The 26268-nt window shown below is 42.2% G+C and overlaps 1 protein-coding gene across 24 annotated transcripts in view; it reads right to left on the bottom strand.

Moving 5' to 3' along the window:
• Positions 1-26268, bottom strand: part of PPP6R3 (protein phosphatase 6 regulatory subunit 3) — a 137458-nt gene that overhangs the window by 59173 nt on the left and 52017 nt on the right. For 23 of the 24 annotated variants that reach the window (XM_037011355.2, XM_037011357.2, XM_037011359.2 and 20 more), the window contains 6 exons: positions 23487-23719; positions 18733-18919; positions 15463-15600; positions 12841-12906; positions 10613-10725; positions 6337-6450 (listed from right to left, as the gene is read on the bottom strand). In XM_037011355.2, coding sequence (XP_036867250.2) covers positions 6337-6450; positions 10613-10725; positions 12841-12906; positions 15463-15600; positions 18733-18919; positions 23487-23719 — 851 coding nt within the window. The remainder of the gene's footprint in view (positions 1-6336; positions 6451-10612; positions 10726-12840; positions 12907-15462; positions 15601-18732; positions 18920-23486; positions 23720-26268) is intronic. The other variant, XM_037011376.2, reaches the window with a different exon arrangement.

The following is a 26268-nucleotide window of genomic DNA, read 5'->3' as shown; positions in this document are numbered from 1 at the left end:
TTGTGATCTGAGAAGCTGGTTGGTAGAATTTCAATCTTTTTGAATTTACTGAGGCTCTTTTTGTGGCCTAGTATGTGGTGTATTCTGGAAAATGTTCCATGTGCACTTGAGAAGAATGTGTATCCTGATGCTTTTGCGTATAGATGTCTGTTAGGTCCATCTGTTCTAATGTGTTGTTCAGTGCCTCTGTGTCCTTACTTATTTGCTGTCTGGTGGATCTGTCCTTTGGAGTGAGTGGTGTATTGAAGTTTCCTAAAATGAATGCATTGCATTCTATTTCCTCCTTTAGTTCTGTTAGTATTTGTTTCACATATGTAAGTTCTCCTGTGTTGGGTGCATAGATATTTATAATGGTTATATCCTCTTGTTGTACTAACCCATTTATCACTATGTAATGTCCTTCTTTGTCTCTCATTATTTTTTTGTTTTGAGGTCTATTTTATCTGATACAAGGACTGCAACACCTGTTTTTTTCTACCTATTGTTTGCATGAAATATCTTTTTCCATCCCTTCACTTTTAGTCTGTGTATGTCTTTGGGTTTGAGGTGTCTCTTGTAGGCAGCATATAGATGGGTCTTGCTTTTTTTATCAATTTAGACAGCATATAGATGGTTCTTGCTTTTTTATCCACTCTATTACTCTGTGTCTTTTGATTGGTGCATTCAGTCCATTTACATTTAGGGTGATTATCAATAGATACGTACTTACTGCCATTGCAGGCTTTGGATCTGTTGTTACCAAAGATTCAAGGGCAGCTTCTTTACTACCTAACTGTCTAACTTAACTCACTTATTAAGCTATTATAAACACAGTCTGATGATCCTTTATTTCTCTCCCTTCTTTTTCTTCCTCCTCCACTCTTCATAGGTTGGGTGTTTTATTCTGTACTCTTTGTGTTTCCTTTGACTGATTTTGTGGATGGCTGATTTTATTTTGCATTTAGTTAGTATTTGGTTGGTCTACTTTCTTTGCTGTGGTTTTATTTTCTCTGGTGACATCTATTTAGCCTTAGGCATACTTCCATCTAGAGCAGTCCCTTTAAAATACACTGTAGAGATGGTTTTGTGGGAGGTAAATTCCAATTCTTGCTTATCTGGGAATTGTTTAATCTCTCCTTCAACTTTAAATGATAATCTTGCTGGATACAGTATTCTTCATTTGAGGCCCTTCTGTTTCATTGCATTGAATATTTCATGCCATTACCTTTTGGCCTGTAAGGTTTCTGCTGTGACGTCTGATGATAGCCTGATGGGTTTTCATTTGTAAGTGATCTTTTTTCTCTCTCTAGTTGTTTTTAACACTCTGTCCTGTCTTTGATCTTCACCATTTTAATTATTATATGCCTTGGTGTTGTCCTCCTTGGGTCCCTTGTGTTGGGAGATCTGTGGATTTCCAAGGTCTGAGAGACCATTTCCTCCCCCAGTTTGGGGAAGTTTTCAGTAATTATTTCTTCAAAGACATTTTCTGTTCCTTTTTCTCTCTCTTCTTCTGGTACCCCTATAATGTGAATATTGTTCCATTTGGATTGGTCACACAGTTCTCTTAATATTCTTTCATTCCTGGAGATCCTTTCATCTCTCTCTGCCTCAGCTTCTCTGTATTCCTGTTCTCTGATTTCTATTCCATTAACAGTCTCTTCCACCTCATCCAGTCTGCTCTTAAGTCCTTCCATTGTTTGTTTCATTTCTGTTATCTCTCTCCTGAATTCATCTCTTAGCTCTTGAATATTTCTCTGTAGGTCCCTCATCATGCTTATGACTTTTATTTTGAATTCTTTTTCAGGAGGATCGGTGATTTCAGTCTCACCAAGCCCTCTCTCTGGATTTTGTACTGAACAAGGTTCTTCTGCCTTTTCATGGTGATGGGAGTGGTCACTGGAGAGTGGCATGTGTGTCGGCTGGGAAAACGAAGTCCCTTCCTGCTTGCTGGTCGCCTTGCCTGTCTCAGCTCTCTGTGCTGGTTACCCACACACAGGGAGCAGCCTCTGGTTAATCCCCTAAACTGCTGTGAGTGGGGATTGGCCTAGGGCACTAGTGGGGGTTGCAGGCGAACTGCATGTGTTCTGCTGCAAGAACAGAGCCCGCCGTGCCTTCTGGACTCTGCACTTGTCTCCACTGTCTGTGCCAGTCAACCACATGCAGGGAGCTGCCTCTGGGTCTGGGCTGGTTAGCTGTGTGCAGGGAGAAGCCTCTGTGTTAAGCTGTGTAGTTGCTGTAGGGGGGACTGCTCCCTGGCTGTTCTGCAGCAATGGCAGGTCAGCAAGTTTGCTTGCAGTGCCATTGAGGGGGAAGGAACGGCAGGCTGCTTATCGCCGTGAGGGTCCTTGGAGCTGCATTGCCATGCAAGGGGTTAAGGCACCTGAAATTCCTTAAAGTTCCCAGCCTGCTGGGCTGAGTGTGCCAGGACAATTTTTCCACCTGTTAAATCCTTGTCCCTTCAAGACTTTTAAAGCGCCTGCTTTTCTTTTGTCCCAGGGTAGCTGGGTGTGGGAACCTGTTCTCAGTCTTAGTCTCGGATTTTGCTCTTCTGCTCCTCTTAATATCCAGAGCACCATGCAATGTGTGTCTGTGCTCCTGGGGCAGATAACTAGGGCTGGTTGTTTAGCAGTCCTATGTTTCCACTCCCTCCCTACTCTGATTCTTTTTCTCCCGCTGATGAGCTGGGGTGGGGTAGTGCTTGGGTCCTGCTGGGTCACAGCTTTGTATCTTACCCTTTTCCGTGGGATGCCAAGTTCTCGCAGATGTAGGTGTAGCCTGGCTGTTGTACTGTATCTTCTGATCACTCTTTTAGGAATAGTTGTATTTGCTGTATTTTCAAAATATATATGGTTTTGGGAGATTTCTGCCACCGTACTCATGCTGCCATATTTTTTCATAAGAAGCTTTTAAATAGGAATTAAATTTCTTCAATAGATTCTGGACTGTTTATGCTGCTTCTTTTTGAGGTGAGTTTTGGCAGTATTACTCCTCTAAGGAAGTCATCCATTTCACCTAAGCTGTTGAAGTTGTTTAATGAGTTATTTGTAGTATTCTCTATTCTTTTAATATCTGTAAGGAATGCAGTTATGTCCCTGCTTTCATTCCAGTTAATTATAATTTGTCTCTTTTACTTTTTCTTAGTCTGACTAGAGATTTACTAATTTTATTGATCTTTTCAAAAAAACAGCTTTTAGTTCACTGATTTTCTGTATTGTTTTTCCCTTCTCAATCTGATTTTGCTTTTGATTTTATTATTTCCTTCATACTACTTGCTCTGGATTGAATTTGCTCTTCCTTTACCAGTTTCTTAAGGTGGGAACTTAGATCATTGACAAGTCTTTTTTCTTTCTAATATAAACATTAAAGGTTATAAATTTCTCTCTACTGCTTTTACTATTTCCTACAAACTTTGAGATGCTCTGTTTCCATTATCAATTAATTAAAAATATTTTCTCATTTCTTGTCATTGCCTCCTTGACACTCAGGGTTATTTAGAAGTGTACTGTTGTTTCATTTCCAGGAATCTGTGGATAGTCCAGAAATCTTTTTTATTGATCTCTAATTTAAACCTATTTTGGTCTGAATACATACTTCATGTAATTTTTTTTTATTATTTTAACTTGTTAGTTCTTTTTTTATGACTGAGATCTGGTCTACCTTGGTAAAAGTTCCAGGTGCACTTGAAAATTATATGCATTCTGCTGTTGATGGGGGAACGTTCTATAAGTGTCAATGGGGTCAAGTAGACTGCTCTGTTAGTTCCAGTCTTCTATCTCCTTATTGATTTTTAGTCTAAATGTGTCAATTTCTATCAAAATAGTTCTAGACACGCAGAAAAACTGCAAACGCAGTACAGGGTTTCCATATAAGCCTTGCCCAGTTCCCCTTTTGTCTTACATTAGCATGATAGATTTGTCACAATTGACGAACCAACATTGATAACATAAAATCCACACTTCATTCAGATTTCCTTAGTTTATAAGCCTACAGTTTTTTTCTTCGTTACAGAACCCCATCGAGGATATCACATCAGATTTAATCACCATGCCTGTCGCTGCCTGTTGGCTGTCCTGACAGTCACTTGTACTACAGGTTGGGTGTTTTGCAGATGATGTTCTCAAATGGAATCTGTCTTACGTTGTTCTCATGACCACGGGTCTTTGAAAGGAAGCCCGCACTTTCTTTATGTCTGGTTTTGATAAACTCCATGCAAGGGATCTGCCCCAGAGTAGGAACCCAGATGGACTCTGAGGCCTTGCATGCTGGAGACGCGCCTTTCTTGCCCTTATATATCAATGATCAAAAACAGTACTTCAGGGTTACAACCCCACCTCTTGTTTTTCAGTATTTATTTAGCTTTATAAATGAGATGTCTGGCAATCTGATTTGCTTTGCTGTTAACCCATTGTTTCTTATCAAAATACTTTTAAGATTTAGATTTACCCTTTATCCTTGGGATTCAGAGATCTCATCAGAGTAAGGCTAAGATCTGATAGTGCCCCCACCCACCCCTCCCTGCTTTAATTTAATCTTGCCTAGTATTGAGGCAGGTAATAGAGGGATGCAGGTGGATAGAGTTCAGGGCCCCTCTAAGGTTCAAAAAGCTCCAATCAAACTCAGCCACTCAAAAAGTGCACTTAGTTATTAGACAGACCTCACCGCTGATTGGTTATACCCTGTGCAAACAAAGCATTGTACTTTCAACCAATCAAGAGTAGGTTGTGATGTCATCAGTTCAGTTCTGTATTTGGTCCAGGGAAGGTGGGACTTCTTCCTCTCAGGAAGCAGTATAAATCCCAGACTCCACAGCCCTCAGGGTTATCTTCCCTTGGAGCCCCTCCTGAGTAGCAGCGGCTTTCTCTTTTCACTCATTAAAAGAGCTTTGCTGGTTGCTTCATACTCATCTCCTACCTTCATTCTTCATCGCCTCCAAGACACAATCCTGGGAAAAAGCAGTGTTCTCAGCTGGTAAAAGTATTTGATAAACCTTTGTGGTACAAAGACAAGTTCCTTCTTCTCAGAAATTTTCTTCTATTATTTCTTTTATTGTTGAATCTTCTCTGGTTGCTCTAAGTTGTGCAACTATATTTTGTTTTCTCTTCCATTTGCAAGCATGTATCCTTTTTCTCAGGTCTATTCCTTTCTCAAGTCAGGGTAGTAGATATAAACCTCACAGCACCACTTCATGTGGTTTTAAACACTTTAAGATATAGTGTAACTGACTTGAAGCCTGAGTAGCAAGACGACAGTCCTGCACCGTTTAATACTGGAAGTTATTGGTTATATTCTTCGAAATACAACTTACTGGGGAAGACACAGACACACTCCAAATGGCAGGCACAATCTCAGAATTACAATGTAGGGGAAGCAGTACTGCCACACTGGCTTCCTATTACCATTAATCAAAGATTAAACAAATCAGGAATCAAGATCAAGAATTTGGGAAGTAGTATGATTGTGCTCAGTATGCTAAAAACCAAACTTATACCATTAAAAGTAAATCCAGAAAACCCTGGACGGCTGACATTTTCATATGCTGAGAGTAGTACTCCCCCTTCTTGCCCTCTGGCTTACAGGTTGGATCCACAAGAAAATACAAATTATAATCTTTAAACCATACACTCCTAGAACACTTACATATTCATACCTCTTCAAATTCTCATGCTCCAGGGAACAATTCGAAAACTCTGACAACTAGTAAGAAAATTAGTATTGGACATAAACTGTAAATGATATACAAATATCAGATGGCTGGTTCAGGGGCACAAACATGGGAAAAACAGACTATATTTTTAATTGAAAAACTTAGCACAAATTTTTCCTTAATATCTCAAGCCATCAGCCCATCCATTCATGAACTGCAGTGCCCTCAGATTGGTGAACCACCCCACTCCCCCCTCAAAAGAAAACCAATCTGAAGCCTCAAGTTAGCATGTATAGGGTAGACTCACAAGACGGAAAGATTCCCTGAATCACACACAGAGGAGTGGGGCCCACCAACAAGGAGGATGCCTATTTTCAATTTCTGTAAGCAAGAAATAAGCTTCTCTTACGTTTCAGCATTACATGTTCTTCATTTATTACAGTACTTACGATAGCAGCATTTTCATAACTACTATAAAAACCTGTAACTAGAATCCAAATATTGCCAATAGAGTTCACCAAGTTATATTTTTCAACTGCATCCCTGTGTATTGCACTCATAGAGCTAACTCAAGAATTTATATAGCAGAAAGATTCAGCACCTGAAACTCAATAATACTGTAGTTTATTAACTGACATCTTAATCCTTAGCTTTTAAAATATCTAGAATCAAAACAAAATGGCTCATTTTTGTAAGGTAAGAGGAAAGCTTACGTTGGCCGTCGTGTCTCAAGTAAAGTCAGCAATATCTGGATTGCACTGACTATGGCTGATTCATTTTTCTCCTTGTGGAAAATATTTGATAGAAGCTGCTCTATAATTTCTTGTCTAGGGAAACAAATGGAAGATCAAATGCTAATTGTAACATTATTCAACAGTAACAACTTCAGAGAAAAAGATCATGGTACCAGTAAGACAAGTTTTACACAACAGTTCAACCTCACTTGGACATACTTGTTTTATTTAGTAATATTTTATTTTTAGTACATTTGTTAAAGTAGGCAAGTGCTACTTATTATAAATGTAGCTCTCCCATTTTTATATTCCTACCTCCTTCCCTCAGCAACATCATCTGGGTCTGCTTGTCTTTGAGAGCCAACAAATATTTCAGGACTGGAAATCACCCTCCCACTCAGACTAGGGTGATGGTGGTGGTGGTTGGGTTGGAGGTGGTATTAAGACTTAGAACCCTTCATCCCACAAATTTTTCAAATGGCTGATTAGAAACCATAAATATTTTCCCACAAAGGCATTAATATATAATTAACAGAGATCTAAAATAGGTAAAAGAGAAGATCAACTGCTGCATTTTACCCTATAATTAAAATTTAGTAAATCAAAATAATATGATGGCAATGAAATGGATTTGCCTGAACTACTGCCCAAAAAGTATTCTTTGCAGGTTCTTCCCATTACACTTCACCCACACATATGCAAGTTCACAACTAATGTAAGACATAAGGGTAACCTCTTAGGTAAATTTATATGGACATTCTCAAGGAAAACCTGTTTCTTGAGATCTTAGTAACTTTCACAATCCACATGGATTAAGAAATGGGCTCTCCCTTATAATGTGACAAACAGCCGGGTCATCCCTGTTGCTCCCCTGAGATACCATGCATCCCACGGTATGGATGTGCTCCCTGCATCCGAACACCAACTCCCCTGGCCAGGCCAGAGCAGCAAGGCGGACATGATCTCTATTCAGGGAGGCAAATAAAAACTGGTATATAACCTGACTTTAGAGGATCCCCTCACAGGAAGTAGCTTTCAAGTACTCTCAGACGAGCATTAAATTGTTTGTGAGATCCCTACCCAAAACAGTGAAAGTCATTCAACAAACAGCAGCCTATAGAATAAATATTAGTTTGGGGATTGAGTTCTGGAAAACAGATGGCTTTCTGACAGTATACATGTATATTCTTCAAATTAACAGCCTCAGCTATGGCATCTAACAGCAATGCATTCAGGCATAGTGTTCTTATTTGTCAGAGAGCAGTATCATACTCTCGAAGATACTGATGCCTGAAGCGAGTGGCTAGCAAAAAGGCCCACACTTTTTCATGGATGCATCAAATTGGAAGTCTACTGCAGGCATGAAAGCATTCTATGAGTGGACAAAAATGACAGAGTAACCAGCAAAAGTCTGATGGTCAAGATGCAACACAGTAGCTGAGCCATATTCTGAGCCTTATCTGAACATACAAGTATCACCAAGTACAGAAAAAAATCATAAACTGAAGAACTGGGCTCATCAAACACAACAAAAGGAATGCCTTCAGATTCTTTAAATAATGAGTTAATTTACATGCAATAGACAATATATTGACTGACACATTTTAAAACACAGAGTTCTTAGATGAGCATCAGTACACACAGAACATGAGCTGTTTTATTCATGAAGCCATCCAAGGTTATCACCCATGACTCTGAGACAAGGCTTACTTCTGTTTTGGATTTTTATCTGGGCAGGCAGAGGAAAGACTCCCTTCCATACTCTAACCAGCTCAAGTGGGATCAAGCTCTAATTCATTCTAAGCTCATTAGTATCAACAATTAAGAGCTGCACAATCCAACCCCCCCAACACAGTTTCTAAAGGAACTTCGGAACTTCAAAATTCTCCACACAGCCACTAAACGGACTACATTCAATTTAAGTCCAGATTGCCTCCCAAGCTAATCTTCAATATTTAACACTGCAGCCTGTATTTTTAGAACCCATTTGGTACCCCCACTCACCTTAACCTTAGCTCATTTCAAACTTTTCCTTAAGTGCTAGCCTACACTTACAAACACAGTGTTTATATATACAGTGACACCCAACCTATGGCCTGTTTGGCATTACAGTATAAAGAGTTAACTCATCTGTTTACATACTTTGTATTGCCAGATTGGCCTAATAATATAATGTTATTAGATAGTAATTTATCAGGTATATACAATATTAGATATTATGTGATAACATATCAAATATATACAAGATGCTATGATGATTAATAAAAGTTTACTAAGCTAAGAAGCCTTCTATCACTGTATTTTCTCAATCAAAAAATACTAAAAGAACCACCATAATGTGGCAGCATGTCTGATAAAAGGTGCTGATTCTTAAGAAGAGTGTGGGACACACAATTTTAGAGTATGTCTCCCCACTACTAAGTGCAGTGAAGGTTAACTTGGCAACATGATGAAGACCCCTCAGTCATCAGGTCCATGGGCATTTGAAGAAATTCACTCCTAACATTTAATGATGTCAGTTCTGAGCATGCACCTGTCTACACTGAATTACACACAGCTGCCTGATTCGGAACTAGTCACACAGCCTGAAATGTAACAGCCAGTACACACACAGGCTCCGATGGCCAGACCCCACATTTGGTCCAAAGAGATGGTATGACCAGAGGGCCACACTGGCGCTGAAGAACCGAGTGATGACTCCCGTCAACCTGACATGTAGGGTGAACTCTAACATTCAACTGTCCGGGACAGGAGTCATTCACCATATGTAGCCACTAAACACTTAAAATGCTAACTCTTGTGACTTGACCTGTCCTAAGTATAAAATAGCACTGGGTTTCCAAAACTTTGTACAAGGAGAAGAATTAGAAGATCTCAGTAATTTTTTAAATGAACTTAGGTTGAAATATTATTTTGTAACTATTAAGTGAAATTAATAATTATTAAAATTAATTTCACCTATTTTTTACTTTAATGTGGCTACTAGAAAATTTATAATTATGTGTGACTTCTACGAGCACTGCCATCAACCATATGAAATTCCTGAGAGCCTACATTTTTTTTAAACCTACTCAAATGGCAATTTTGCATGGTTCAACCCAATACTACAATGATTAGGATTCGAGTGTGGAATGTCTTGTATATCACAAAAGGAGTATACATGCCATTATGTCAATAATAAATGAAATGGCGCAGGTAAAATGACATTTCCTCAGAAGCAGATAATCTCTTTTAAGTTTTGCTACTTCAGAGAACTATCAACATAACTTTACTTCTCAGAAGAGTTAAAACAAGAGACCTTGTCTCTAATTTGTTCCTTGTTTGTCTCATACTTACCAAGTAAATCATACACAACAAATGTTATTTTAATAAAAGGGCCTTCAGGTAGCAAAAGATGTAAACAAGGTTCAATAAACAGGAGGTTGTACACTAACAAAGTCAATAAAAAGAACAAAAACAGTAACTTGAAGCAAGATTGCCATTTGTACTTAACAATGCTGACTGTATGCACTCTTTCCAGTCATTCAAAATGGGGAAATGCCTGAGTTTTCTTTATTAGAAAAACTTTCAGCTGTATGGACATAGGTCAAATGTATGCCCCAGGCTTGATGGTGAATATGCTTTCTGAGTATGTATGAATTTAGAAAAACTAGTACACGCACATTGGCCACTCACACATTTCAAAAGCCATCCCCCGTCTGTCTTCCATTTAAAACATGAGAAGCCTGTTCATAAAGAATTGTCTAAAAATAAGAGCAGAAGTAGCACCAGAAAACAAAACATACAAGACATGTAACTCTTCAAATCCCGTCGTCTGCTCAGGTTGCCCCCAGTCACATGCCAAAGTATAGTAAGTAAGCCCGAGAAAAGCTTCTGATAAAAGCTACAGATGAAAATGAGTTAGTTCCTACACAGGACTATTCACCACCAAAGACCTGAGAGAGGAGGCAGTGACCACAGCTGCAATGTGACTGCCCCATCTCACAATGGCTTTATGGAATTCTAGGTCACAACTATTTGAGAAGTCCAGAGTCTACATATAAATTTCATTTATTTACATTCTTACCCTGTAGTTCACTGGGCATCACAAGTGGCTGAGATCAGATAAGCAGGTTTTCCTACCTGCTCACACACCAAAGGTAATTTTTCCAGGGACACAATTCCTACATAAGGAATGCTTACCAACCACTCATAATGGTAACATGTCAAATGGAGCCAATATGAAAAAATAACAAGAACAGAGTTTTAAACATACTTTTCTAGAGTGGCAAGCAGAGGATCTGGTTCAGTACTGTTCTGAATTTGTAACATCTGGTCTCTGCTCAGGCGAACAATTTCACAAAGTGACTGCGATGCATTTGAATGGCGCTAAAGGAAAAAAATACAGTTTTAACTATAAAACATGTAAGAAGTCAGATTTATAAAGGGAGGAAATTGCTTAAGAAATAACACAAATTAACAGTGGTCATAATAAGCTGTAGTAAAAAGTCAAGTTCAAAAGAAGTAACATGTAAAAAGCATGGTATCTTCTTCTGGCAGGCTAATGAACTTCACTTAACAATACTGCACAGTACCTATGAATATGTGTAGGGGATGGAATCAAAGTTCTGGCAAGGAAAAATTTCTACAATTGAATACTTGAAAAAAAAAACAGCACCAAAATTATATACTTTCATCAGCATACAGAGATGCACACACATCTATGATTTAGGGAGAAGAAAAAAGACAAATACAGCTTTCTGGAATATACCAACTGGTGAGCAATATCACACATTCTCCCAGCGTGCAGTTGTTTACCTGACAGACGCTCTCAAACCTCAGCACTCAAACACGGTACCTCCAGCGGCATGCTGCACTGAGCATAACCGAGCATGCTGCCGACTGGGCAGTGTGTGCCCCGCACAGGTGAGACAAGGGTACTCCAGTACAGGTAGCACACGCAGCAGGGCATCAAAATCCACTGACGGGAATCAGGAGCCTACCATTTCCTTAATAAATATAAGCTGGTCAATGTGATTTCAGCACGATTTATACTTAAAACAGAAGTGTCAGCGGAACTGTCCAAAAGACAAAATTAACTTTTTTGCCCAGTCAAGTAGGGGAAGCACTGATGCCCAGATGCAATCGGCCTTCTCCTTTTTCAATTTCTCCCAGACCTGGCAGACAGGTGTACCATTCTATTGAGCATTCAAATTCTTCTGCTAGAGAACATGAATCTAGTAAGGAGTGACGCTCCTCCACGGACGTGCAGTCCCTGTGAATGGGGCAGGCCATACACCCATAACAGGGGAAGTGTGCTGGGGAACCACCAGTTCCCCTGGCCACATGAGGTGGGATCACTGTCCTACCTAGACCACAAGGTTCTCCTTAGTGGAGGCTCGCACACTGCAGCACCGACACGCATACATACTGGGATGTGCCCTGAATGTCAACAGTTAACACCACTGCAGGGGAGCACGTGCTGTATGGTCCCAAAAGCAAAGCCCCTTTAATGGTTGGCTCTTTTGTGGGGGTTTTTTGGCAGGGGCAGGCTGGGCGGCTGGGGAGGGACTTGTTTTAGATTAATTCCAGGTAGCAAACATTTTTGAATGGACCAAAGCAAAAGGGGCTAGGTCCATCTTAGAGAATTCATGTGAGAGAAAACCCTCTGGCTAGACCTTTCTTCCTTCACACTGTTTCTCATGCTCGCTCTCCAGTCTAACCTGCAACCTAGAGGTGTACGAGGGGGCCCCCCATGCCTCATGACATGCTCAGCATCTTCTTTAAACTAGCTCCTTCACAGATACTAGGTCGAGCCGCATGGCTGTCGCCTCCGTATCCCGGCAGTTCCATACATCTTGGCCCACTACTGAACGTGGCAACAAGAGGGGCAGTACAGAAGCGAAGTGATGGCCTCCTCTACAGAGGCACGCCGGCTCCTCCTGACGCCCCCAACCTGACAGGCATCTCTCAGCACAGAGCTCGGTCCACAAACCCCAGAGCAGCTTTAATCCTTTTGCCAGCTCAATCTTTAGCACCTGCGACAAAGCCAAACCTGTCAGAGCACAGAAGCCTGGGGCAGGGAAGTAGAACCGCCGAGAATCCGTCACCCTAGAGGTTCAGGCGTGACCAAGATCCTGCTGGAAAAGCTTTAGCCAAAAGAGGAAAAACAAATGCAGGTGTGGTCACATCATCCGGGCTAAAGATGGGTATAGACGAAAAAAACGAAGTGTGGACAAAGGAGGATTGTAACAAAGGCAAGCTGATTCAGCAAAAAATCCCAGCTCTAGAAAGATGATGTGCTGTTTTCCACATTTCTGGAAATATTCTGGATATCAGCAAAATGTAGTATTTTTTAAAGCTTTCTGTTTTCAGAAAATTGTCAACTATTATCACTATTCTACCTGCCTTCTACCTTTGTGTTTCATACAATTATGCTCTGTGCCCAAATAAACATGTTTTTTTTTTTTTAAATCAAGTTCACAGTCACACAAGAGAACTTACATCTTCTTCTTGCGATGGATGAACTATTTCCACAAGCCTCTGGATAATTTTCTCCTCATTTAACCACTGTAAAACACATTGTAGAAGTAATCATAGCAATGAGTGGCTCTTGTTCAAGCCCCAATGAAGATTAACATACTTGGAAATATCCATCACATTTTAAGTAGAATGTTACAGGTTTCTCTGGACTTTGAACACTACAGGAAATTAAAAGTTCCCCAAGGAAAATGCCAGTGAATATATTATTTTAATAGTCAACAGTACCAACTACTCCCCAAATTACAATACCCCTATACAAAAACCTTATGCATAGTCATGGGATAATTTTCAAACACTGAGAACTAAAGGGTCTGCATTTTTGTTACTAAGGGGAATTTGTGTGTGTGTGGATGGGGTGGCTATAAAAAGGGTGGAATTTATACATTTTCTGTAAGAGAGTATTCACATTAAGAGAGCTTTATTCAGGAAGACTGAGAAAAGCAGTATTTAGATCAAGTGCCTGGATTAACACACATGACAAACTTTTAGACCCCAAAGCCACCTCTGCTACAGGAGACGTGGGGCTTGGCGGACAGGGGGCACCAGAGAAGCAAAATCCCTCTCCTGTTACATGTTAGTAAAGAGCTATTATCATGACCAGGACAATCTCTTCTTCATCTACATAGGAAACATTGCCATGAATGAAAACATGAAGGGGATGAGAAAAAGAATTAATGAAAAATCAGCTGGTGGAACACCCATCCCACAAGGGCCAGAAACAACATAATAAACAAGATGCTCACCGCCTAGGAAAGCATGCCAAAAACATCCCTAAGGGTAAGGGGGAGGCCGGTGGGCAGGGGCCAGATGGCAAGACAGCAACAGTCTGCCAAAGGCATCACTGTCTCTAGATGAAGGAAACTGTGCCAAAAGAAAATGCAAACCAAAGCTATCAGGAGAGCACCACAAAGGCAGAGACCTGACTTTACATGTTAACATCTGTCTTAAAATGGGCACAGGAATCACCCTCCCAGGGATTCTTACTAAAATGCAGACTGGTTCAGTAGAGCAGGGGTGAGAGCTAAGGTTGTGTGGGTCTCTAACAAGCTCCGGGGGATGTTTGGGAGCACACCTGGAGTAGCAGTGTCCTGAGACAGAGGCCGCTAACACCTGTACAGAAGGGTGGGGCAGAGGGTTCTGACCACCCCAGGGGAAAACAGGAAGCTTTGTGGGCAGTGAACCGATTAGCCCCCCACACCTACTGCCTCCGCAGCTATTATCAAGCACCTACATTCAAGCCCACTTTTGGACTAATCCTCCCATGTTTGGCCCCCAAGTCAAAGTAAGACATTTAATTCAGGAGTTTCTAACTACCCTCCTATCTAGGCCTTTACCAACTACCTATCACTATATCCCTCCAGAAGCCAATCCACTCCTTTGAAAATAGTCCCTAAAATTCAACCCAGAAATGACCAAAGCAATTCTAATAACTGAATAACTGCTCCCTGTAATAACCTGAATATAAAGGTGGCCCTCCCCCTTGTCCTCAAGACTTCCCTGGAATCTTTTATGTCCTCTGAGAAAAGACTCATATTCACAAAACACACCTAAAAGGAACCAGTGTCTCAATTAGGGTCCCTACACACAGGCAAATCCTAGGACATTCACTGGGTACACTCAGCCATCTTCTCATACAACAACCATGGTTCCCAGTCAGCCTTTGCCCGGTTCTACAGATTCAGCCCACCCCATGCCCAGATTCTTCCACTCACACAAACACATGCCCTGGTACACCTGCCCACCTCAGCAGAACAGGCCCTTTTCTGGATCACCACCTGGCAGAACCTCCTGTCTCTCCTTCTGGTCCTTCAGGGTTCTTATAATCAAAATGGGCATTTTCAATAAAACTAATGTCCAGAGAATCAAGTTAAGTTCTAAGATTTGAGGCTGGGTATCAAATATGGGACAGACCGGGGAATGGAAGAAGGCAGGAAGAGGGGGCAAAGGTGAGAGCCCGTGAGAAACCTCACCTCCGGTCACACGCACACTCTCCCCGCTCCCCGCCAAATCCCGCCTGAGACAGCTCTTTAAGAGGCACACGTATCCTAAAAGAGTCATCCCCCTTTTTTGGAAGTAAACTCCATTCTCTTTCCTATCCCACGCTCCTGGCTACCTATAAGAAGAAAGTTACCACCTCTGACACCTTAGTCCCTGGAAATACTGACCCCTCTCCTTCAGAGACAACCCTGAAGGGAGACCATTTTCTTAAGAAAGAAGACTCAAAAGTACTCTCTAGTGAGATGCACAAGCTCCCAACCTTCTTCTTTCTGCTCTTACCACCAGGCCAGCTTTAAGACAAATTCTCAAAACACTTTCTACCTTGAAAACAAACCAGTAAAGGAAGAGAACCCCTCACAAGGAACATCCCCAGCAACTAGGGATGCGTCCATCTGGAATCCTAATCCTGAAAAATCTGACTGTCCTCCTATCTCAGACAAGCCTTCCCTCCCCACCTTCTCCCTGCCCCCCATTTCCCAGACAACTTCTAACACCAATCTCCTGGAATCCCGCCCCAGCACGCAGCAGCCCCAGTGGCTTGGACGCTGCTCCCACCCCATCAGCGACAGTCGTAATTCTACTCACATTCAGCACATCTTGCCTGGGCTGTGGAGGCTCGATGCATGTCAGGAGCCTGAGCAACAAATCCATGATAGCCGAAGTTCCTATGTGCTTTATAATAAGGTCTACAAAATCACGTTTCTTCTTTAAGAAATCCACAATCTAAAGGAGAACAAACCAATACTGAAAGACACGTGACTTGGGAACTATAAACTTTAGAATGCTTTCAATCCTGGCCCCTCTAACTGCCCCTTCCAAAATCCCACTGCCACTTTAAGCTGAAAAATAGCAAATGCTGAAGCAGTAATAAGATGTCAAACTGGAAAGTCTGCTCATACTTCCAATATTCAAAGATACCTTAGAAAAACATGCCCCAAATTATTATACACCCCCTAATACAAATATACCATAGCAGAATCTTTTAGTTCTGTTCACTTTCATTATTAATGCTCAAAGAATGAGGATAAAAATTTAATATCCTATTAAAAGCAAGAAAATGTACCATGTAACAGTTTATGGACATGAAGCAAGTCCATTAGACTTTGCATTAAATGAAGAATAAATATTCAAAATTGTAAGTCTACTCTATCAAGTAAGGGGGGGGAAATCACAAAACAGATGTCTCTATCAGTCCACGTGGCTGGCTAACTTACCTGCTAGAAAAACATCACATTTGGATTTCACTTCAGCAACTCACCTGATTAGGTCAACACAAGGGGAGTGAGTGTGGAGGAGGCTGATAGCCCCCCAAGGGGATATGAGAACACTACTGAGGTTCCAGCTGCTACCTGGGAAAAAGATGGAGACTGTTCTGTCCCGTACACCCTTGTGTACCTCCTGATTTGTCTGTGGGCACAAGTCATCTATTTGAAAGTCCCAGGAGCATGTCCATGGGGCAGCTGCTCTAACAAAGTCTCACTGAAGTCTCTCAAAAGCCTGTGAGGTGGGGCTGCTTCCCTCGGTGATACAGATGAGGGAACCAAGGCTCAGAATGGTTAAGTAGCTTGGTAGGGCTAAAAGTGGCTTCCCTGAGATTTAAACTTATAAGATTTGTGTGCTCCCAAAGCCACGATCCTGCCACTCATTATCCCACATTAAGAAGTCTAAAAGCCACAGATGACAACTAAAATTGCTTCACAATCAGGTGTAAATGAAGAAAAAACCATCACACGTTGCCTCTCTATAGACAGTGAGGTTAAATGTTGTAATATAAACCTTCAAGAAGTTATGCATAATTAATCTGCTCACAACTGAATCACACAGTTTTTAAAAGCCCATTAGAGGAGGGAGGAAAAAGCCACACGGGCCCCAAATTACTGCATGATTCAGTGGCGAAAGCACCGGACCGGAAGCCCAACAGCACAAGTCGCAGCCAGTGCGGTGGGAAGCACAGCAAGGACAGCGAATGCCCCATATGGAGGACGACCCTGCTGAGGCGCTGGACTGCAACACCGAAGGTCCTAAAGCTGGACTCCTGCTCCGCACACGATTCAACATCTGTATTGGTCAGGCCAGACTGAGTCTGAAGTCTTTCATTACTTCTAGCTGCTATATCCTTACTAACATATCATGTGCTGGGAAACCCTTATTTACATTTATAATTCTCAAAAGGAGAGAGAGGTGACAGGTGTGACCTTTTCCTGAAGAGAAAAGAGCAAGGGCCACTGAATCCTCATTTCCATTCAGAGTCCTGAACCAGGAAGCACAAGTGACAGAACGACTGGGTCCTGTTGTCAGTGTTTAATAGGCATGTGCCATCTTTGCACAAAAAGATGGTCTCCAATGAGACAAATGGAAGTACTCAGAGTCCCAGAGAGCTTCAAGTGTATTCTTGCTCGACAGTAAAGGCACATGGAAAACCGGGACCCAAAATTTGGGTCCCTGTAGCACAGAGTAAGGAGAGAGAGCATGCTGGAAGGTGTCAGACCCATCTTGATAACTGCAACCATCTGGAAATGACTAGTAACTTAGGCTGCTGGGATGACTTGCACTTTTCTAAAAGAGCAGAAATGTCATTTCTCATCAGAAGGCAGAAGAAGGAAAGACGTTATATTAGAGTAATCATGACTTGGGGATTATCATTTAAGAAAAAAGAACCTCAATTACAATACATTTAGGAAGGCACTCCTGCTTAATTAAGAACATGAAAGAACGATCTTGTCTTTCTAAAATAAAACATGTATCCACTTCGCCTGGCACAGGGCGGAAGTACTGAGCCTAAAATAGTTTCAGTCCCTTTATGTCTGCTGATGGCAAGGACAGGTCACGGAGCCTGCTTTCCACAGTGAAGGATGCCAGGCCTGCCAGTTGGCCCCCTGTACCATCATCACACCCTTGCTCGCTGCACTCTGGCAGGTCTGTTAGTTTGTAACAGGCTCCCGCTGCTCCCTGGGGGTCTACTGCCATAAGTGGACCATAATCTGGTAAGCAGATCCTTTTCACACTAATATCCACCAGAGCAGTGGTCCTCAAATTTCAGCATCAAAGTCAGGAGGTGTGGGGTGGGGCTCAAGAACTTGCATTTCTAAGAAACTGTCAGGTGGTACTTGCATACTGCTGTCCAAGGACCACGCTTTAAGAACCACAACACATCCAACAGATATTTGGAAAATAAACCTCTCAAGTACGTCTGAATTGTTTATGAACAAAACCAAAGGAACTGCAGGGGGCAGGCAAGGAAGTGGTGACCAACCAGGAGGAGTGCATGCCATCACAGCAAGCACCCCCGCCAGGGGAGCAGAGCCCTGCAGGCAGGCGACAGTCTAGACCCAGCTGTCTCAAGCTGAACACTAAAGTTTCTGCGTGGAATCAGAACAGAAATAATCACCACCTGTATAAACCAATCATCACAAATCGTATCAGTGGCCAGCTTTTTTGATTAAAGCTTCGTTTGTGAGCATTAGTGGAGAGAAAGAATAATAAACGAGTGTCATTTCACCAGAGTCCCTAAGATTCCACACACACATGCGAACTGCTCAGCAGGCACCGTGAGCCATCCTCACAAATGCATGCCTGAGAGCCTCCTGCAGCTACCTGTCAAAAGAAGAAACCAAGTATACTAAAAAACTGAGATGTGAGGCCCTTAGAAAATAATACGTCAAATTAGAACATATTTACCAGGGTGTATATCAGGGTTAAGTCAAGTGAGCACTCAGAATGTCTAAGGTTTAAAATACATTCTTTCATAGAACATGGACTTCAGGCACACTCAGAACACTGAAGCAATAAATTACTAGGGGATCATCTCAGGGGGATGATCAGCCCTAATACTTACCTCTGGAAAATAATATTTACCTGTTCTGGTTTTCTGCTGATAAGAATACTTAGCACCTTGCTGAAGAAACTGGCAAGTAGTGGGTTCAGGGGGGGATCATTTAGGAGGAAGCTATATAATTTCATTAGCAAGGATTCATCTTCTCCCAGTCTATCATTCATCTGGGAGACATCAGAAGTGAGCAACTCACAAGATATATTTGGATACCTAGAAGAACAGGATACTTAAATCATAATCCATATCAACAGTTAAATTACATAAAGTACAACACAAATCAAAAAGGCTTCCTAAAATTTTGTGAAAAATAACAAAATCTGGGAATTAGAAAATCAGTTCAATCCATTCTGTCCAACCTCTAGATTAATGTGACTTTTCTAACTGGGTCTAAAAAATTGTTTCTAAACCAAGCTTTAATAGATTATGAATACGTTTTCCCCCAAAGAAACCAGAGCACACCTAGTACTTGGGAGCCAAGGAGGTCATGCGGCAGGGCGAGGGCTTCTCATGCAAGGAGAGCTGGGCAGGTAAGAGCCTGGGGCTGCAGCCATCAGCAACCTACTCTGGCATGGAAAAATGGTGTGACTTGGAGGATAACCACGGGGCAGCTTCCATGATTCCAGGTAACTGCACTGCACGCAGCACCTGGCAACTACTCAAGACCCGTTCAGGTTCCTAAACCAGCTGCCTCTATTTCACATGGGTTACAGATGGTTCTGGGAAGTTGTTTGGGGGGCTTATCACGTGTTCGGTCTGTATTACATCTTGAGAGAATAAATACTCTTGATACACTTAAGTGAAGAACAGGACACTGGCCTGGGTTACCCAGGTGGGAAAAACAACACAAAAAATGAGTTGTCCGTGCCTGCCTTCCAAGATCTTTGGGGATCAGCCATCTGATCTCACTGCTACAGGACACAGACCTCTTCTACAGACCCCAGACCCCACAGTCCTAGAACTACACCTGCACCCCTGAAGCATGCTTGCCAGACCAGATCACATTCTCTGAGAACTAGGCAGCCAATCCAGTTCTCCACTCTTTACCAAACAATTTCTCCTGTTTTCAAAACCAACAGTGAAACCTCAGTCACTCTCCCTGACCCACAGTAGATTTCTCTGATCTTTATTCCTCTTTGTTGAGTGGCTGGGATCCGGAACCGCCTAGTCATCAGGAGTGGCAAGTTGAAATGCTAACCAGGACAGGAAGGTGACCAAAACAGCCAGAAGCGGCTGTATGACGAAGAGAGGTGAGGACTGTGGGCCGGAACACATACAACACACCTCAAGGCCTCCGAAACAAGCTAGTGGTTGCCTAGTTTGAGGCCCCAGACTCAAGAAGCAACTGGTAACAGACCAGAAAGCCACAGCACTAAAGAGGGTCTGGCGTAGGAGGCTCTGAACAGTAGAATGCAGAAAAATGAAACTGTTGGAGGAAAAAATACTGAAAAGGAAGTCAACAGAAATGGCATATGTGTGGGCAGAGAGATCACACTTCCAAACAGCTGTCCCCTGGAGGCTTAGCACTCAGGTAAATTACAGCTTCCTCCCTGTATGGACCACGTGGGCTCAGAGATGCCACAACATAGTCACCACCATGCTGGGGGCAGGAGTATGCAGCGGTCACAGGTACGGCTTCTGGAGCCACATCATCTAGGTTCAGAACCTGTTTCTACCACTTACAAGCTGTATGACCTTGGGCAAGTTACTTAACCTCTCTGGGCCTCAGTTTGCAAGTTTTAAGGCAATATTCCAATATTAAGACAACAGTCCTTACCTCAAGGGGGAGGATAAAACATACAAAATCTTGAAATTTTTGAATGCTGAGATAAATGAATGCTGTTTTTTTATTTGTCTGCATTTTTGACTTTTTAAAACTGCTCAAATGCTCCTATGGGGCTTAGTTGTCTCAATGGCCCCAATTTGACAGTTGCTGGCAAATACCAGACTGGTAAAAGGCAGCAGACCTCAAGCCCGGCTGCAAACCCCACGTGCAGGGCATGTTCTCCAAATTCCAGCACAGAAGATCCAGAGGAAAGCACTGGCATCTCGGAAAGTTTCTCCTTAATTTTCCCCGTTTCCATGATGACTCCAAGGAACGATCTAGCTAAAGAAGCATACACATGGGGCCTAGGCACTATACAAAAGGCTCAAAGTCCTGGTTCTGGACTGGCCGGGGCTACTCTCTCTCTCCCTCCCTACCTCCTACCACTAAACAAGCTTATGAAACACCCAGGGACACCCTCCCCTCCACCCCACAGCAAGGCCTTTCCTCCCCCACCACTGCAGGCTCTGACCTCAAGTCCCCTGTACTGAGAATGCAGAAGAGAACTGCACCTGGCCCCGTTCTCTCCCACACAGAGCCATTCTTACTCCTAAAGCCATCCCTCCACGTGTCCTCTTGATCACATTCCCTCCCACCTACGCAAGCACAGCACATGGCTGGGTCACCTACGCTCTCTGCAGAGCCACACTGCATCATTCTCACCTTCATATAAACATACCATCATCATTTATTTCTTCCATCTAGGAAATAAAACCAGCACCACCCCTCTCCTGACTCCACATCTGCCTACAGCTCCCACTTTCTCTGCTTCCTGTCTAGGAGACTACTCGAAAGAACCGCCCCTGGTTTGTCTCCAATCCTTCCTCGAGAAGGCATTTCAGCCAGGAGCTCACCTCACCACTCGGAGAACCTGCACTGATGGGGCCTATGCGCTCCGCACTGCGAACACCAGTGGCTGCTTGGCCTGTGGGCGGCAGCCCCCAGCCCACTGTCCCATCTTTCCCCTTCCTGGAGCCTCTCTCCCCCTAGCCTTGTGGGGGCAGCCCTCCTGGCTCTCCTTGTGGTCTAGCCACCCCAAGGGCCCTCTGTGAGAACCACAACCCCACCTGCAGCATCTTGGCTTTTGGATTTATTCTACTACTTGAGGACTTATTTTTAAAGTTCTGTTAAATTCAAATTTCTGCTAAATTATTTACGACAAAGGCATCTGTCACTAAGATGGAAGGGGTTAATATAAAATGACTAACCTTTAATACTTCACATATGATCACTGAATTAAGTCAAAACAGTGACAGATTCAAGTCACATGTGTAACTAATATACAGTTATGAAGTTCACAGATGTAGGAATCTCTCTGTCATTCAGAAACTATAAAACACTAAGTTTTCTTTACAGTCAACCTTAACCTTGAAAAGCTTTCAGATCTCATCTAAAAAACCCCTCTATGCTAACCCAGCTGTTCAAGCTGTATCACACACAGCTGGTGGCCCTGTCCAGGCCACAAGAGCAGCAGAGAACTGATCTGCCCAGCTCGAGTCACGCTCCCTTGAAAGGTGCCAACCAGAAGGCCATGTGTCTGGGAGGCATACCTGCTTTTTCAGCCTCAAAGGCAGCACAAAAAAAGCTGGCATTGTAACAAAAGCCACAAGGCTTCTAGAGATCAGCACTTCCTACAGGCTACGCTGCCTGCTCTTCCCCAGTGAAGGGGCTCTTAGCTTCATTCAGCATGTGAGGAAACAGGCCCGGAAGGGCTCAAGCTCAGAGCTTCTGGGGGGGGGGGCGGGGTCAGGGCGGCATGTCACATGCCTCCCAGGGGGGCCCACTGCAAAGCCCACACAGCACGCTGCCTCCTACCAGGATGAGCCCTGTGACAGGCAGCCCCCCCAAGTGCTGGCTCACCACAAGAGAATGCCAAAGCGGCAAAGCGCCTACCTCTCGGGGGACGGGAGCACACTGGCACTTTTGCCCAATTTCTTTCCTTTTTTTTTTTTAAGGCACTGCTAAGCAGAGGCTGTCACTGAATGCTAGTTGTCAATCTTAACAGCTGGCAAAGAACACGACTTTCTTGAAGATCCAAGTCACCAGCAACTTAAAAGCATTAATAAGTATTATATCCCTGATAGCAAATTTTCCCCTCAAAGAAATGAAAGGATATCTGAAATGAGGAACTGGCTGGGGAAAAAAGGGCAAAGGATAATCTACTAAAAGACACAAGTCCTCCCTATTCCATGAAGTTTATTAAATGCACAATCAATGATTTTTTCTTCCTGAATCTGTTCTGCAGGGAGTGAGGGGAGTCAAGTATTTCAATAGAGTTGAAAATGGAAAAGCAATGAACTGAACCCTAATACTTTATAAATACATACAGAACATTCATGAAGAGTTTCCAGGGGTCTGTATACAAAGTGCTATAAGAGACCATAACAAAGGACTCCCCTTGTATTATACTGTTCTGCTCATAAGCAGATGAAACTCAGTAGAAGCAGCCATATCCACTGTAGTTATTCAACGTGTTACCTGCTTAAATTTAGCTACACCAAAGTTCACCAAGACCCATACCCTTTATTTTCAGTTAACAAAAAGTTCATTGAATTTATTTTATGAGCAACGCTCTTCTTAAACCCCAGCTCTGGCTTAGATTTGTTGCGTGATCTTAGGTAGTCACAACATCTCTATCTTCCTATTTGCAAAGAAGAGGAAATACTTACTCGGATCCTCCTACTGTTTTTAGAAACTTCCTCACTGTTTATAAAACACTTCACCCTTCCACAAAACCTTCTGACTGAAATTCAGATCACTCATTTAAAAATCTTGTGATTTCGCCAGGCTCAGCTCTAAAATGGATTCTGTGCTCCGCTGAGCCCGTTACTCTTGGCCATCTTACCATTTCTTAAGTGGACAGAACAGCCCTGGGGACTGCTGGGCGACAAAAATGGTAATACTCTACCCCAATGTGCTTTAGTCCCACCCTGAGAGAAGGTTGAATTTTCTTACTTGTATCTGATCTTTTCATCCATGTCTTGAGGTGGTTCTTCTATAATGAATGAGACTAAGTCTTCGAGACATTCTGCTTTTAACAGAAACTCTATAAGTTTGCGGTTCTGAGCTTTACATTCCTGTAAAACATCTTCCTCATCCATTAATTCCTTCAGTGTTACATCTTCTCTTTCTAGAAGTGTGTCTATGTGGGATGATGAGTGAAGATCAAATTTCCAAAACATGCTGGTCTAAACAAAATGCAGAGAGTATTTCAAATAAAACTTCAACTTCACATATCAATTTTTCAAATTTCAGCCTAGTTTCACAGATTAATATGCCAACTTGGTCACATAAGTGAAGTAAGTTTCACACTGAACCTATAAAATACTCTCTAAATAAGTAGTCTTTTTCTCCTCAGAAAATATTGTTAACAAAAAACTTGAAAATGCTAAAAGAAAGCTAAAACTTGGGATGATTTTAACCTGTAAAATTAACCCATCCATACTTTGTTAAGATTTTAATGCTGGGAAAGGAAGAAAATAAACCCTTTTTAAGGGTGAAGAACACATTCTCACACAGAACTAACATGTTCAGCAACATGCGACAAGTATTGAGCCCTGAATACTCAGCACATTTGAGGAGACCACCAACAAACCAGCAGTCGTAGCTTCTGACAGCACTTTCACAGTCAGAGGTTTGAAAGTCATAAAGTGGTAAAAATCTGTGCCATTCTAATAAAGAAACTAAAAAACTGGAACCTAATTCTTGAGAAATTATAGAAACCAATTCTCCTCAGTTACCAGGAAAAACATTTGACAATCAATAGTGCCAAACACACGCTCTTCCTTCCTCTTCCTCCCACCTTTCCACAATGAAAACAGTTTTTCTTCAAAGAGTTAAAGAAGGTCCTTAAAGTCACAACTAGAGATAGGAAACATGGGGTTCACTATATTATCTAATGCTGCCATGACAAGACAATTTTAAAGGCCTCTTTCAACCAACAGATGACAAGATGATGGCATCAAACAAGTCCTGCTTAGGGACAGGACCACTCAAAAATCATTCATATCTATCAAACATGCTCACAGCAGAATTCCTGAACCAGGGTTTGGTAAGACAAATAATGTAACCCCAAAAGTGAAGCCTACAGATCAACTGCAGCTTCACTATCTGCCAGTGAAGTGGCTCTTGTTACCATTACACCAAGAAGCATGTCAATACCCACACGCTCATTTAAAATCCTGTGCTGGAAGAGGCTAGGTTAAAGGGAAGGAAGCTGCCAAAGGTCATAACCTATGGTGTAGCACACATTTTTAGAAATACATATTTTGCTAAATCCACCCATATTAGGAAATCAGGTAGGAATATACTGATTTGGCATTTTCATGAACATTTGCTCAAAATAACATTTTTTAAAAGAGCGATCATGGAGGGCAAAATTTATTTACACCACTAATCATACCAGTGAATGAGGAATAAAGACAAACTGGGTAACACGACAGGTTCCTCGGGGTGCATGGCAGTGCAGCTACCTCACCTGACCTCACTATGAACATAGTGTTTAAAATATAAGCAAAGTTTTAAGAAAGCTAAAAAAAAAAAAAAAGACCCTGTAAGAGAGCAAGTTTTAGGTAAGGTTATGAAACAGTGTTATAAAAGTTGTCCTATTTAAAAATATCTTTAAACGTTTCAAAAGACATATATGGCAACAGGTTCACATCAATTATAGCAAGAGGACCAAGACATGGTTAGGGATCAGACACTACCATGAAGGTTCTCCCAGACCCGACTGGCACCGCCTCACTCAGGAGCAAGAGGAACCGGGACGTGGAACTGCTGGTGTTCACAGAGAAGCTCAGTGGGAGGACACAAATACAAGGCATGGCTGTCTCCTTCCTCTTAATGATCTGGCCAGTAATTATGCAGAGAAGACATTGTAGAACATGCTAGAAAAGCAGCAGCACAACTCCCAGCAAGGTCAAGAAGCACCCCCACCACTAGGCTAATAAGCGACCTCTCTCCTCCCAGACAGGGAACAGGCAGAGGGCCCAGGGGGAGCTGTAACACATTTGCTAGTAAAAGAAACAAACATATACTTCAAACCCAAGAGTAACCTGTTCCCACTTGTAAGGCAATGCCAAAGGAAATAAGGGCAGGGATGATATACACCTAACAAGAAAGGAACTTTGGGGAAAAGGACAGTAGAAATAAATTACAGACACAAATGCTTTTTTGGTTTTCAGACTTGTAAAAATGGCAAACAAAAAAACCTTTATTAGGCCATTTAACCTATTAAAATTGACAGGGAGAAAAACAAAGCAAAAAGATTCCAAAAGATAACTCCAAAGAAGGAAAGGGAAAAAGCAGGTTTCCATCCCTGCAAAGAAGCAGGCCCTAGTCTGGGCACCAAGCAGCATGGTCGGCAGAGTCTGCAGTGCCTCTGTTAGAGCAATGCGGCTCGTACATCTCTGGGTTTTCTAATCACAAATTCTGAAGAGAAGCCTATTTATCGTTTCCTCACACTTAGTATTAAAGCATGTGATGAAAACTCTCGTGAATATAAATATGAGCAACTTTTTCATGAACGTATCTCCTTGGGCAAGGGTAACAAAAGCAAAAATGAACAAGTGGGACTATATCAAACTAAAGAGCTTCTGTACAGCAAAGGACACCATCAGTAGAACAAAAAGGCAGCCTACAGTATGGGAGAATATATTCATAAATGACATATCCGATAAGGGGTTGACATCCAAAATGTATAAAGAGCTCACGTGCCTCAACACCCAAAAAGCAAATA

This window comes from Manis javanica, chromosome 11, assembly GCF_040802235.1.
Source record: "Manis javanica isolate MJ-LG chromosome 11, MJ_LKY, whole genome shotgun sequence".
Lineage (NCBI taxonomy): Eukaryota > Metazoa > Chordata > Mammalia > Pholidota > Manidae > Manis > Manis javanica.
This window is presented reverse-complemented; position numbering and strand designations above follow the sequence as displayed.